This window comes from Motacilla alba, chromosome 3 (genome assembly GCF_015832195.1).
Source record: "Motacilla alba alba isolate MOTALB_02 chromosome 3, Motacilla_alba_V1.0_pri, whole genome shotgun sequence".
In the NCBI taxonomy this organism is placed as follows: domain Eukaryota; kingdom Metazoa; phylum Chordata; class Aves; order Passeriformes; family Motacillidae; genus Motacilla; species Motacilla alba.
In genome coordinates this window covers 25,980,522-25,994,359 of record NC_052018.1, presented here as the reverse complement: position 1 = coordinate 25,994,359, position 13,838 = coordinate 25,980,522, and the positions used below count along the sequence as shown (strand labels likewise).

At 36.5% G+C, this 13,838-nt stretch overlaps 1 protein-coding gene across 2 annotated transcripts in view; it reads left to right on the top strand.

Moving 5' to 3' along the window:
• KHDRBS2 (KH RNA binding domain containing, signal transduction associated 2) overlaps positions 1 to 13,838 on the top strand; it is a 324,652-nt gene that overhangs the window by 260,585 nt on the left and 50,229 nt on the right. For both annotated transcript variants that reach the window (XR_005256157.1, XM_038130241.1), the window contains exon 7: positions 13,129 to 13,211. Coding sequence is in view for 1 of the 2 variants with exons in the window: in XM_038130241.1 (XP_037986169.1) it covers positions 13,129 to 13,211 (83 nt within the window). In the remaining variant the exon portion in view is untranslated. The remainder of the gene's footprint in view (positions 1 to 13,128; positions 13,212 to 13,838) is intronic.

Genomic DNA, 13,838 nt, shown 5'->3' with positions numbered 1-13,838 from the left:
CTAGACCCTAGTCTTGGCTAGGGGGAAAAACCAATGCAACCTTCTGTCCCATGGGTTTTCTGTTTCAAAACCCAACTAAATATTCTTATGAAGCAGTGTATAAAGCACTGACACTGCCTGTGTGAATCACTAAGATTTTCTTTTAATGTGGATTCCTGAGTCATTGACTATTGCAATCACAGCTGAATCAATGTCTTTCATTTCTCCAGTGAATTAACAGAACAAGGACAATGCCAATGAGGAGATAATACTGACATAGCGGAAAAGTGATCCTACACTCCAGTAACAACAGCCCTGTTCAGAGCTACAGGCTGGGGGCACAGTGGCTGGAAAGCTGCCTGGTGGAAAGGACCTGGGAGTGCTGGTCACCACTAGCTGGACATGAGCCAGCAGGCAGCGTGTGCCCAGGTGGCCAGGAGGGCATCCTGGTTGGTATCAGGAATAGTGTGGCCAGCAAGATCAAAGAAATGACTGTCCCCCTGTACTCAGCACTGCTGAGGCCACACCTCCAGTGCTGGGTCCAGTTCTGGGCCCCTCACTGCAAGAAAGACATTGAGGTGTCTGTCCAGGGAAGGGCAGTGGAGCTGGTGAAAGGTCGGGAGCACAGGTCCTGTGAGGAACAGCTGAGGGAGCTGGGGGTGTTTAGCCAGGAGAAAAGGAAGCTCAGGAGAGACATTACTGTTCTCTACAGCTGCCTGAAAGGACGCTGGAGTCAGATGTGTGCCAGTTTCCCCTCCCAGGCAGCCAGCGACAGGACAAGAGGAAATGGCCTCAAGCTGTGCCAGGGGAGATTCAGGTTGGACATCAGGAAGAAATTATTCACTGAAAGGGTTGTCAAGCATTGGGATGGAGCAGTTGAATCACCATTTCAGATGGTGCTCAAGGAATGACTGGATGAGGCATTTAGTGCTATGGTTTAATTGACATTGTGATGTTTAGTCAAGATTGAAGTCAATCAATTGGGAGTGTTTTCCAACCTCAGTGATTCTATGAAGGTGAGAATAACCTTCTACTGACTTTTTTAGTAGTCAAGCAGAGTCTAAGAGTTAGCTGGCATCTTCTCTGAACTGATAGTAAAAATATGTATCCATATGCTTCTCCTTTTCTACCACAGCATGCACTGACATACCCTCCTTGTTATTTAGCTGTGAACAGTCTTTCCTGTCTTTCCTTCAGTACTTCTAAAACTGACACTGTGGCCTTTTCAGCTTGCTAAGACCTGATACAAATTTCAAAGGATTCTGTTTTTAAATTCCTGTTAATATTGTTGTTCTTTAAAAGACAGAAGATCTGAGACATACCTAGATTTTTATGTTATCGAGGGCAAGGTATTATCATAGCATAAAAAATATAAAGATGAATGTGTAGAGTGCTGAAACAATGTTTAAAAGGAAATAGCAACTAAAAATTCTTTTCATCCCATTTCCCTACTTTCTCTTTCTGAAATTGAATTGATTATGATATATCACAATCTATATTTCATACAATAAAAAGTACCCCCACATGAAATTATAATAAAATAAAAAGAAAGCTGAAATTATAACAATAAAAATAAACTATAAAAAAACCTATGTCACTTAAGAGTAGAAGAGTAATACAAATTGACTTCATATGTAGGCTTTAAAATTCAAATAGTTGAAAGAGCTAAAATGGCAAAAAAAATTATTTTCAATTCTGAATATGGAACTAAAAGGGTTCTGATCTTAGTAAGAAAATCTAAGAAATAATAGTAAAATGTATTCATTCAAAAAACCAGCAACAACACAAGATTTCAGGTATATCAGTCAAGTGTTTACTACAGTTTATATTGTGTCTCCACATCTATGGCGAGAGAAAAATCTCTTCAAAGAATTTTTTTCTTTTAGCAAGTAGGTTTTTCTTTCTGCTTGTCACTGTTCATCTAATGTAGTTGTTAAAACAGGAACCAGAAATTACATTTACAGTTACATTGTTGGACACCATGAGTAGATGACCATAGTCCAGGATGATCTGTGCACTTCGGGAATTCAGCCCTAGGCATGCTTGAGAAGGTTGTTGAACTCTGCTTTTGGTGTCTCCATCCCAGTGCTTAGAGTAGAAAAAGCATTATTAGATGTGAACTTCTACTTGCATATGATAAATGAAAATCAGTACTGTTATGGTTTGCAGTCCATCAATATTTTTAATCCTTTTTAGTCCTTAATTTGTTGACAGCCTGCACCAGGAAAGGTCAGAATTACTCTCCTGAGAAGAATAGTATTGAAATGAACAGAACTGTTGGCCTTTTTACCTTTTCTTTTCCTTCTTATGTGTTTTTATTCCTTGGCAAACAGTAAAAGAATTAGCATGGAGTTACCGTTGTGTTTTCAGTATGTCAGTTTTACCTGTTTCAGTGCCTTTAATGCACTTAAGTCAGTTAATGGATCAAAGACCCCATCAGTTTTCTGAGTTTTCAACCATGAATGATAGGCAGGTAAAGGCTAAGCTAGACCAAAGCCATTGCAAGTGCATGGTAGAAAGAGTATAGCATTTAATAGGGGCAACTATTACAATTCCTTTGTCTTCTTGCTGCAGTCTGAGATCACAACACATCCTTGTTTGTATAAGAGCTAGGTCACGCCAGAGCCTTGGAATATGCCATACACAGTAACAGGATTTTTATTCTCTATTTATCTCTATAGGGATTTTGTAACTGTGATCTATATCTGTATCACTTCCATCACCTTAAAAAATATATGCAAATTTGATCTAGGGCACAGGACAAAGGCTTGCCGAGTAAGTTGTATGAGTTGCTGTGAAAGTCATATTCTGAGATCTACACAGACTTTCTGGGTGGATTTTATTGCAGTAAAATTCCATCAGACTTTAAAGATTTAGTTCAGACAGCTTGGCTATCACCACTGATAGACATTTCCTTTAGAAGGCTTTCACTGTAGGATACTTCTAGTAGTATTTAACATTTTCTTATCCACTACAGTCAAAGACAACCAGTACAACAATTTCCTGGACCCTATTTGTGAAGGCAAGGATATGTATGAGGTTTTTATTAGGATTTGGGGGTGGATCCTCACTGGTTGCTGTGCTGTCTGCTGATCAATGTATCTCTCTCTGTGTCAGGGTTGCATTGACTTTGGATCTTTATATTTGAGTAAATTTTAAAAGAAAATGAAAGAATATAACACAGACATTGGAGAACACTGAGAATAATGAGTTGTGAGATGTATCTCACTGGTACAGTGGGATATTTTTAGTCACACAGGATAAAGTTAGCAGAGGTGTCTGACACAAAGATCTATTAGGCTGTCAGACAGTCTCCCAAGAGAAATGGTGGAATCCCTACTCCTGGCAATATTTAGCATTTGATTAGAGAAAGCACTAAAAAATGGGCTGGAAGAAGCAATCACATTTGACAAGAGTTTCTAATAGATGATCTGTTCTTTTCCATTCCCAGTTTCTCTAATTGCATGATCAAACTTCAGGGAATAACAATTTAAAGATTACCTTTAAATATCTCAATAAGTATTAACCACTCTTTACTGTTTTGCTCATTATTATATTCACAAATGAGAAGTCCCATTACATTCTACATGTTTTCTTTAATTATACCTAGCCTATAGGAATAATTCCTTACAAGAGTATGTTCATTGAGTTCACTCTTCTTACATTTTTTTAAATCTAAGAATAAAAGCCTGCAGTACCTTTAATCCTTGCTAAAATATTTTTCCCAATCTGAAAGTATATGTTAGAAAATTCAATATTGCTGTGGGTAGGTACTTTGGATTTTGCTCCTTTACAGTATGCAGGATCAAGAAGAATTTTCAGGAACATTTTTATTCAAATGTGATTAGCAGCAGTGCAAACATTGCTGCATTCAGTACAAGCAACACTTGTATAATAAGCTTAATCATTGTCATAAGCAGAAAAAACAATGAGTTCATCTCTTCTGCAACTGATATCAGCTTAACATTTAATTTCTTTAGTGACTGATTTTCATACCTTTTAAAAGCTAATTATTTTGTTCATAGTAAATTTCATTGCATCAGCACTTAAAAACTGAGTGCAAAGAAAAGTTTAATTAATTAAAATGTGTGTGTCTGTATATATATATATGGAACATATTTTTCAGGTTACAGCTTTAAAAATATAATCAAAGGTTATCATGGTAGTGGTGAAACCACTGTTTAGCTGGATGGCTTGAACAAATGCTAAATAAGAGGCATCATTGTTATGTCTGCTAAATAATCCTGTAGAGTCTTTCATAAGGTACAAAAAATGAAAGGATGAGTTAAAATGTTTATGCATGGACTCAAAAATCATGCAGAGTGCATAAATCACATACAGAAGAGAATTTAAAATTCATTGTCCCAAATTATTTTTAGAAATACTTTTCTATAAAATTAGATTCCAGAAAATATAGAATGAACTCAAATTTTGAATTTGTATAAGCATGGGCTATAATTTGTGAAAAAGGCATGGGGTGTCTTCCAAATATTAGGATATAAAGATTCTAAAATGAAGAATGCCTGAGCACTCATCTAGACCAGCTTGTAGATTAATAAATAAATAAATCTTTATTTGCCTTGGGTTTTGAGCACTTCAGGATTTGTTAACTGTTATGTATTACTAATTCATGGAATCCTTAATGGTTAAATATATTTAAGTAGAGGATAAAAGTGGATCAAAAACAGTAGGATTGCAGAAAGAATTAACCTTTTTCTTTTCTTTTATTTTCTTTTCTTTTTTCTTTTCTTGACATATAAGACTATTTTTGAGGAGCTTTTTTCTTCAGCACTGCAGTAAAATTGTATAGCTGCTAATCATCACGACTCCTACAAGTCTTTTCTTTAGGGAATTCTTTAAACTTGGAGACATGGGCAGCTTATAAAATTTGAGGATGTATTTGCTAGAGCACAGTATCTTGCATTTGGCCAAGTTGTATTTAAATAGTCTAGTTTCAGCAATAATAATACATCATAGTGAAATCTGGTTTAAAATTAAATGTTGTTTAAGGTGTTGTTAAGCACCTGTGAAAGCACTTTTGCTCCTTCCTAGTAACACAGCATTTACTTGAGCATTAAAAAGCTCTGAGATGGACTATCCAGTTTTCAAGTGTTGGAAAATAAAAAGTAAAATTTCTTGGAATTCCCAGCCATTCAAGGCCTGGAAATATAATTTCCTAGACTATTATAGAGTTTATTTAACATATATGACATTGTGTCTAGCAAGTCAAAGCACAGTGAGATGCTTTAAACCATCAATAAGTTACTAAACTTGGGCAGAATAGTTATCGCTTTTTACAGATACTTATAATTGTTTCTTTATCTCTGATTAACTAAATCTTACTGCTCCATGGACAGAGCCAGCTCCCTCCATTTTTCTCTCTCCAACAATGGGAGCATCAGGATGCAAGAGAGGTTCACTATCTACTTTGCTGGAAACTTTATAAAGAGGAATATTAGATAGGATAAAGATACTAAAACCAATAGTGGGTGTATTGCAGCCCATTCTCCCTTGGCAGCCGAAGGCTGTTTTTTTTCTCCATTCATTTCAGTTCACAGGGAAAAGAAATCTTTAATTTAAATGACATTTATGCGATAGAATGTCACCAGTGCAACTTGCTGTTGTAGTGTATTATCACTCAAGTACTATGTAAAGCAGTACACGTCATCAGTAAAAATACCAATTAAAAAACCCTTTTTTCAGGTATCTCAGAGTCAGAGACAAATGCAAAAATGTATCTTACTTCAGATACACAAAGAAGATAGTGTTGGATGATTTTTCATCTCCACTTGCTGCTTATTACTATAATAGGTCATTTTATTGATATTGGAAGAAATATATTTCTGCAAGACATTCCTGGGGAGTGGGAACTGAGCAAAGGATTGTCACAGTGGTTAGGATGCCGTTCCTTAGGGAGAGGCAATATGAAAATCATCACAAATAAAGGGGAGAGGAAAGGGTTTCAGAGTCAATGACAGCAAAGTTAGGGGGAAATGCAAGAATACATGGATGCAAGCAGCAGTTGATTGTACAGAGCTTTGACACGTAGATTAGAAGTTTTAATCTGGTTTTAGAATTAGATTAGAAGCTTTAATCTGGGCATAAAGAAAGCAACAGAAGGATTTGAAGAAGGGTGTTAATCAGATGAATGCTGGAGTATAATTGCAGCAGCAAATTGTGCTGTACTCTCATCTTTCAAATATGAAAGGAGTAAGAAAACTCTCTTCTATTAGATTTTTGCTTACATTTTCATTCTGTTCTGATTTTCAGTACACCAAAATTTCTTTTAAGTGTTACTCATTCATTTTCCATTTAGTTAAAAACAAACAAAAAATAGGAAAGAAAAGAAATTAGGCCTACATCTAGGAGAATACACAGCAATTTTTTGGACGTATTTGAGATTCTGTTTTACTGTGCCTGTTTTGGCACTTCATATCTGTTTGCTTTTATGTCCTCTGCCCTGTCTTTATCTGGGTACTAAACTTGTTAAGTTTCACTCATTCTTACTGCCCTAATTGTTCTGCATGAGTTTTATTTAAACCATTGAAATATGAGGACATGAATGTTCTCTGCTTTGAATTTGTGAAATTTCCATGACTGTAATTATACTGAAACTTTAATTATATTTCTATGACCATATGTAAATTTTTTCTCTCTTTATGTTTACCATTCCTTTATGAAGGTGTTTTCCATTGCTGGTGCGAAGAGTGATCTTGTTAAGAGGTCATGTGTGTTTCTTCTCTGGTTGTCTCAGCACTGTAGACTCCAATTCATACATTACATTTATGAAGCCCCTAACACACAGCTCTGATTTTTCAATTGATTGCTACTCCCATTTTAATTTCAGCATTATTTTTTTATTGTTACTACTAATTATAATTTTGATGGATATAATGCCATTCTACTTATTTTTTAGTTCATCTTCAAAATGCTTGTTAAATCTTCCAGTGGAGGGGATATTAATATATATATATATATATATATATATATATATATATATATATATATAAAATCTTTAAAAAAGTGATAATATCTAGTTTTTCATTTTTCTAACACTATTGGTAGAGCTGAAGAATCCATGGCCAGCTATAAAAGCAGACATATGTACTTATGGAATAATTTAGTCAGAATTTCAGTTTCTAAATATAAATTACAGTTCTGGGAATCCTTGCTCAGCAACAGACTAACTTCCTAGGTACTTCAATGACATTCATCTGCTCTAACTAAAGGTTTTCAACACTGAACAATCCAAATATAAAGCAACTACTATTTTTACTTCTCTTTGTAGTTGGTAGAATAAAATTGCTATTTTTCAAAATTTTATAAATTAATACACTGAGATGTGTTCCTCTGCATCTACTTAGAGATCCTTCCCCCCACGTTAGAATCATGGAGTCACAGAATTATTTGGGTTGGAAGGGATATTAAATATCATGTAGTTCCAAACTGCCTGCCATGGGTACAGATTCTTCCCGCTGGATCAGGTTGCTCAAAGCCCCATCCAACGGACCTTGAACATTTCCAGGAATGGGGCAGCCACAACTTCTCTGGGCAACTTGAGCCTTACCAACACCTTAATATGCCATTCTCCCTTGACCTGTCACATGTCCTTGTAAATAGTCCCTCTCCAGCTTTTTTTGGGGCCCCTAATGTACTGGAAGGTTCTCCAAGGTCTTTCCAAACCCTTCTCCAGGATGTAAAACCTCATCTCCTTCAACCTGTCTTCATAGCAGAAGGGCTCCAGCCCTCTGATCATCTTGGTCGCTCCTCTCTGGGCTCACTCCCATGTCCTTCTTATGTTGCAAACCCCAGAACTGGATGCGGTACTCCCAAAGAGGTATTACGAGGAAGGGAGGGTGTGGCAGAATCCCCTCCATCACGCCGCTGGTCCCACTGCTTTTGATGCAGCCCAGGACATGTGTGGCTTTCTGACTCCAAGCACACATTGCTGGCTCATGTTGAGCTTCTCATCAACCAGCACCTCCAAATTCTTTCGCTTAGGACTGCTCTCAATATGAGCAATAATTTCCTTCAAATTGTGAACTAGCTTGCTTACCTTAAGGTCAGTTATCTAAATCTAACACATCCATCCTGGGCTCCCTTTATAGTAATGGGAAAAAAAGTTTTCATTTAAAGAGTACTTCAACTTGTTTCCAAATATGTGTCAATAGTATGAATTATCCTCTAGAAATATTTTATCTCTACCCTGTGAGTCTTAATGAGTATCTACTGCTAGCTTAGTGGTAGACTGCTGGCTTTTAGCTTTCTAAGCTGGGGTGATGTGGGTGTGTGAGAAAGCACGGATGTGGCCCAGTCACAGCAGAAAAGAAAGTGAGACAGCAACATAGAAACAAGGCAAAGAAAATACTGAAGGCGGTTGTCTTGGTTTGAAAAGACAGGTGTCTGCTGAGGAAGGCAGGAGCCTCCCCTGAAATGGAAAATGTAAACACCCTCCCTCTGAATTGTTATAATTTTGAAACTAATAGGCTCTCAGGCAAAGATATGGGAGCAAGAATAACGGTTCTTTATTAGAACCATTTTATTTTCTTAGGGAAGAAAATAAAAATAAAATAAAATAAACAATACAGTAGTACAAAACAACACTGACAGAGTCAAATATGAACTGACACCCTGTGGGTCAGAGTGTTGGTAGCAGTTCAACTGAAATGGTGGCTGCAGTCCTCCTGGAGTGGCAGATGTGTTTCTATTGAAGCAATGATCCTGTAGAAGGGTGTAGTCTTCCGCTGAAGATCCAGTGGTGGTGTAGATAGGCCTGTTCTTCCCCTAGGAATCCAATGGGAAAGGCTGCTTCTCTGGGAATCCAATGGAAAAGGCTGATTGTGGTCTTCCAAATCTTTGATATATATCCAGGTAGGAATGCTTGGCACCTCCCCCTGGGCAGAGTTTCTCACAGTGGAATGATGTAATTTTATCAATCATGCAGTGATACTCAATAGCCCATTAACAGCAGATGACTCCCCAGAGGGAGGATTGGTTATGGAAGACAGAAAGAAAATTACCAGATTAGCAGAAGAGAACTGCCACATCTCTAGCTGATAGGAATAGAATACTCCTATTTCCAACCTAAGACAACTGTGAGAAGGTGCCTTAACTGCTTTTATGTAAGAGTTACAACTAGAGGTGGATATTTATACCTTCACCTTTTCTGAGGTATAGGACTAAGTTTTGTGTACTGCTGGATGCAGCTAATGGGAAGGGCTGTTCTGGTTCTCTGACTGCAGGTATTTTTCATGTTATCATGTTTGCCAACTAAAATACTGAGTTGCATAACTCACTTTATTTTGACTTGCTGTTTGTGTTTTGGTGTTTTTTTTTTTCTTTTTTAAAGTCTAGCCATTTTGCAGTTTGCTGCTTTAGAAAAAGTTGGGCTATTTTCTATAAAAACCAAATGAGTTTCAACTCTCTTACAATGTATTTTCTCATGTATTATGAGGACACACATAAAATATTGTGAGCAGGACAGTTTTCATTAGAAGTATTAGATTTATTTTCCTTCTTGGTTTCACAGAGTTGAAACCTACCATTTTTCAGACCATGAAAATGTGAAAATTCTATTTTCTAAGGCTATTCCGAGAAGAGGTGATTTAAGCTTGGTGCATTTGAGTATAGGCTGTTACTGTTTGAAACAGGGTCTTAACACTAAGAAGAAAATTTATATTTAAAGTCATCAGATTGTGTTATATTATGATACCCCTGTAACTAATGATACTAAAGAATTTTGTTTGTATTTCTAATATCTTTTTCAGCGTCTGAAAATAGAAGAGGACTTGAGTAAGTCTAAATAAATAAAATAAATTCTTCTCAATAGTCTCTTGAGTGCTGAATCAAATTGGTACTTAACTTTTTCTTGGGTAGTAGAATATACGCCTTTTTTCAATTATATCTCTTTTTGCTTCTACACCTCTTTTTCCACTGACTGTCATTTTCATTATCAATAGTAGAGTAGGGATTATTTCCTTCTGAAGTGAGCCTTGCAAATGCTAATTCAGATGCTGTTCTGAGATTCTCCTAACAGTTTTTCCAGTCTTCCCTTTTGTGGGGAGGTTAATACATAGAAAAGCTCATTTTTGAATCAGGTATTTTTTTTAAATTGAGCTCTATTTTAAATTTCTACTTATTAGCTTTTTTATTATTTTTAAACTCTAAACAATACCAAAACTCTTTAAAATTGTTAATAGACATTTTTAGTGTCACTGTAGCTTCAAATGTGTATTTCTGTTCTTTTATCTTGCATCTAATATGTATCGTTGTAGGGCCAGAGCAAATCCCAGTCACTGGAAGACTCACTGTCCTTTCCCTTGACACAAAGTAAAGAGGTTTTGTTGAGGTTTTTTTATGTTTTGGAAAGTTGTTTTATTAAGAAATACCTGAGATAAAGGTAGCCTGGCATAAAAACCTAGCCTAGAAATGGCTATCAGTTTAAATATTTCTAATAGTTGCCCTTTGCATATTTCTCAGTTCATTGTAGGAGGCTTTTTCTTCTGAATGGTGGTGGCAGTTATTGTTAGACAAAAAGACTTCTATACAGGAAAAGTTTGGTTGGTTGGTTGGTTGGTTTTTGTAGAAGCACTAGTAGACCTAAAAAGTGCATGAATGCTGACTCTAGTGCTGAGTAAAAAGTTACACTGCATTTGGGGAGGGCATCCTGGGTTCTGGTCTCTGGATTTATACCAAACTGCTTTTGGAGCACCATCCACATCACACGTAGAGCAGAATGTGTGAATTTGGACACCCTCAGACTCACAACTTCGGATCTCAGCTGGGTCTAGGTGAGAGCTGGGTGCTTCATCTCTCAAAGTGTGTGACCAAGAAATATTTTCAAACATTAAAGTTGTGTGTTCTGAGCATCTGAAGGTTAAAGAGGAGAAAACTGGTCAGTGAGTTTAATACACTTCAAGGATGTGAAAGGAGCTATTTTGAGTCTCGGTTCTCGATACCTAAAGGTGTGGTTGGGTGTCTGGGTACATTGTATTAAACTTTCAATAGATTAGAAGATAATTTTCATACAGCTTGGCACAAATAAAAGAATATTATCCAGAAAATACTTTCTGTTCATTAAAGGTACATTGTGCTTTTTTTCTTTGTTTTCCAACCATTCCACTGGAACCACTTGCACTGTATTGACCTGCTCTGAGCCTTGAGGGAGACTGTTAAAGTCTGTAATGTGAACCCACAGAGATGTCAAATATTAACAAGTGTTCTCTGCCCTGCTGATGCTGAACGTTGATCCACCTCAGGCATCAAGAAACTGAGAGAGCTAATTTGTAATTGTTGCCTTTCCTGTTCTCTCAGATGGTAGGGTAAGCAGGCTGAAATGTCTGTCCTCTAGCTATTTGACTTTATATAGGAACTCCCATCACCTTCATCTTTGCAGTAGCAGGATCCCATCCAGTAGCATACTAATCAATGTGACTAACATCTGTCTCCTGGGGTGCATTGTTTCTCTCATCCTGTCCCCCAAAGCAAGATTGTATATTTAGCTATATAATGTTAAATATATCACTGTCATCTGCAAGGATATGTTTTTAGCTGTACTTTTTGCTATGAGTTCATACTAATGCAGACAAGTCAAAACAGTGCACCACCATTCAAAATGGAAGATGGTGGGGTTTGTGTGGACTTCAGATTCTGGGAGAGGCCATTCCTAGTTTGAAAATGGACAGTCCCTTCTGCTCTAAAAGGCTTTACCTTACTGCAGCTGACACAGTGAAATCACCATGCAGAGTCCTGTCATTCCTTCAGACTTAAAACACCACAGGGATGAAACCTCCCGCCTGGAATCCACGCTTACCCTCACTGCTGGGTAGCCCAGAGGCACAGGCAAATTTAATATGCTTGACCTAAGGAAACAACTGAATGCTTCCTCCATAGAATGTTTTCTCGAATTTAGGAATGCCAGTGAAGTCTTATTTAATACTGCTGGAGAGTTTAATTAGCAGAAATAATGAAGTACCAAACTAACTGTACTTTGGGTGGTTATGATAGTGTAGTAGAGTGATTGTTTATTGGACTGCTGTTATTTTGGAGCTGCCTCATGCTGTCTCTTCTCCCCTAGCCTGATTAAATTTTGCATAGCTTGTGGGAGGAAAAATAGCCTTTTGCTGTAATTAATATCAAGTCAAAGTTTTTTAAGTCCACTATTTCCTTTAACATTTCCCTTATCAGCAAGATTTTCTTTAGACAATGAAATGCTTCATTGTAATTTAACTACAAATACTGGCTCCCAAAAATCACAGAGAAATAAAAAAGAATGGTCTCCATACAGCATTTCTTACTTACTCTGTTGTCCTGTCATCCCTTGGATTATATCTTTATTTATTTATTGTGTGGTTCCTGAGTATTCTTTGGTTCAGAGACAGGTACAATGGATCACAATTGCCCATGACTCTCTCAGTGGAAAATTCAGGCATTAGATGAGCTGAACCACCTTTTGAAGTTAATTGTGTCTCTCTGTCTTAGGTAAACTGCTCATCTGTCTGAGCCCTTCAGTGAGAACCTTAAGTTAGATGAGAGGAACCTGTACTAAAGTGTTGCTTAATTTGTCACAGAAAAGCATGCCTTTGAATAGAGTAAGATGCTCAGTGAAAGCAAAGGGGCTTACTCTGCATTGTTTTTAAAAGTCATATGCCATTACTTGCTCAACAGATACTCTTTCTCATAGGTTGCTGTGTTTTGTTTTGTTGTTTTGCATTTTTTCAATATTAAGAATAATAATCTTAATTTTTTCAATGAATATTAAGATTTTGTCACACCGTTCTTAATAGTGTATAACACTCAGTATCTTTGACCTGTCATTTGCTCATTTCACCTGTGGGTATTTATAGAACCATTTATGTAACAAACTGCTCAGAAATTGTTGTTTTTATTATTCATTCATCAGTATTCCACACAGATCCCACTGAAGCACTGTGGTTTGGACAATGCACCACAGTTTATCTTAAATGAGTGACTGATTTGTTTATTCGTGCAATGTACAGGTTGCTCTTCACAATTCACAATTCTCTTCAGTGTTTCACATTATCGTGGGCAAACATGACATGCCCATGTTGATGCAATTTATTTTTACAGCTTGATAATATGCTTTGATTTATCACTCTTCTAAGCTGCGGTGTTCTGTTTTCACCTTAGGGATACGATGATGGATATGGGGGTGAATATGATGATCCAAGCTATGAGGCATATGATAACAGTTATGCCACCCAAACACAAAGGTAAGAATTTGTGCTTGTACATTATTTCTCTGAAGTAAACTTTTTTATCTTAGTTTTTCATGTAAATTTCCTGCTCTATTTTCCATATTAAATTTTGCAAAATCACCGAGTACTTTAGAAGTAAAAAGTAATAATGACAGTCCAAATTTATATATGGAGATTCAGATGACATAAAAATGTTAGCAGCTATGCTTTTAAAATTGATGCAAATTAAGTGTATTTTTTTTAACAAGTTATTGCATCATTTTCCAATCTGATGTTATTCTGAACTTATTTGTCCCCTTTTTTTTATCCTTTACTGATGATAAGTTGTGAAGGGTATCTCATACTTAAGGCCTTTATGATGTTTTGAGAAAATCCAGAAAGAAATTAAAAAATATTTGTGATGGTAACCTGTTTCTGATTGGCATCCACCATCAAGGTAAACTATAGAAGGGAATTACATGCCAGAAATAAGGCTGCAGCTTTTTGTTTTCAACCAGTTATTTTCTAAGCAACTCTCAGAATTTATAAGTTTGGAAACTTATTTTTGTCCTTGTGATGTGGAATAATAGGAAAAGGCTACATTCACATCTTATATTGAATTGTGTGAATAAGATGAGGCAACAAAAATTATCTCTTTTTTAT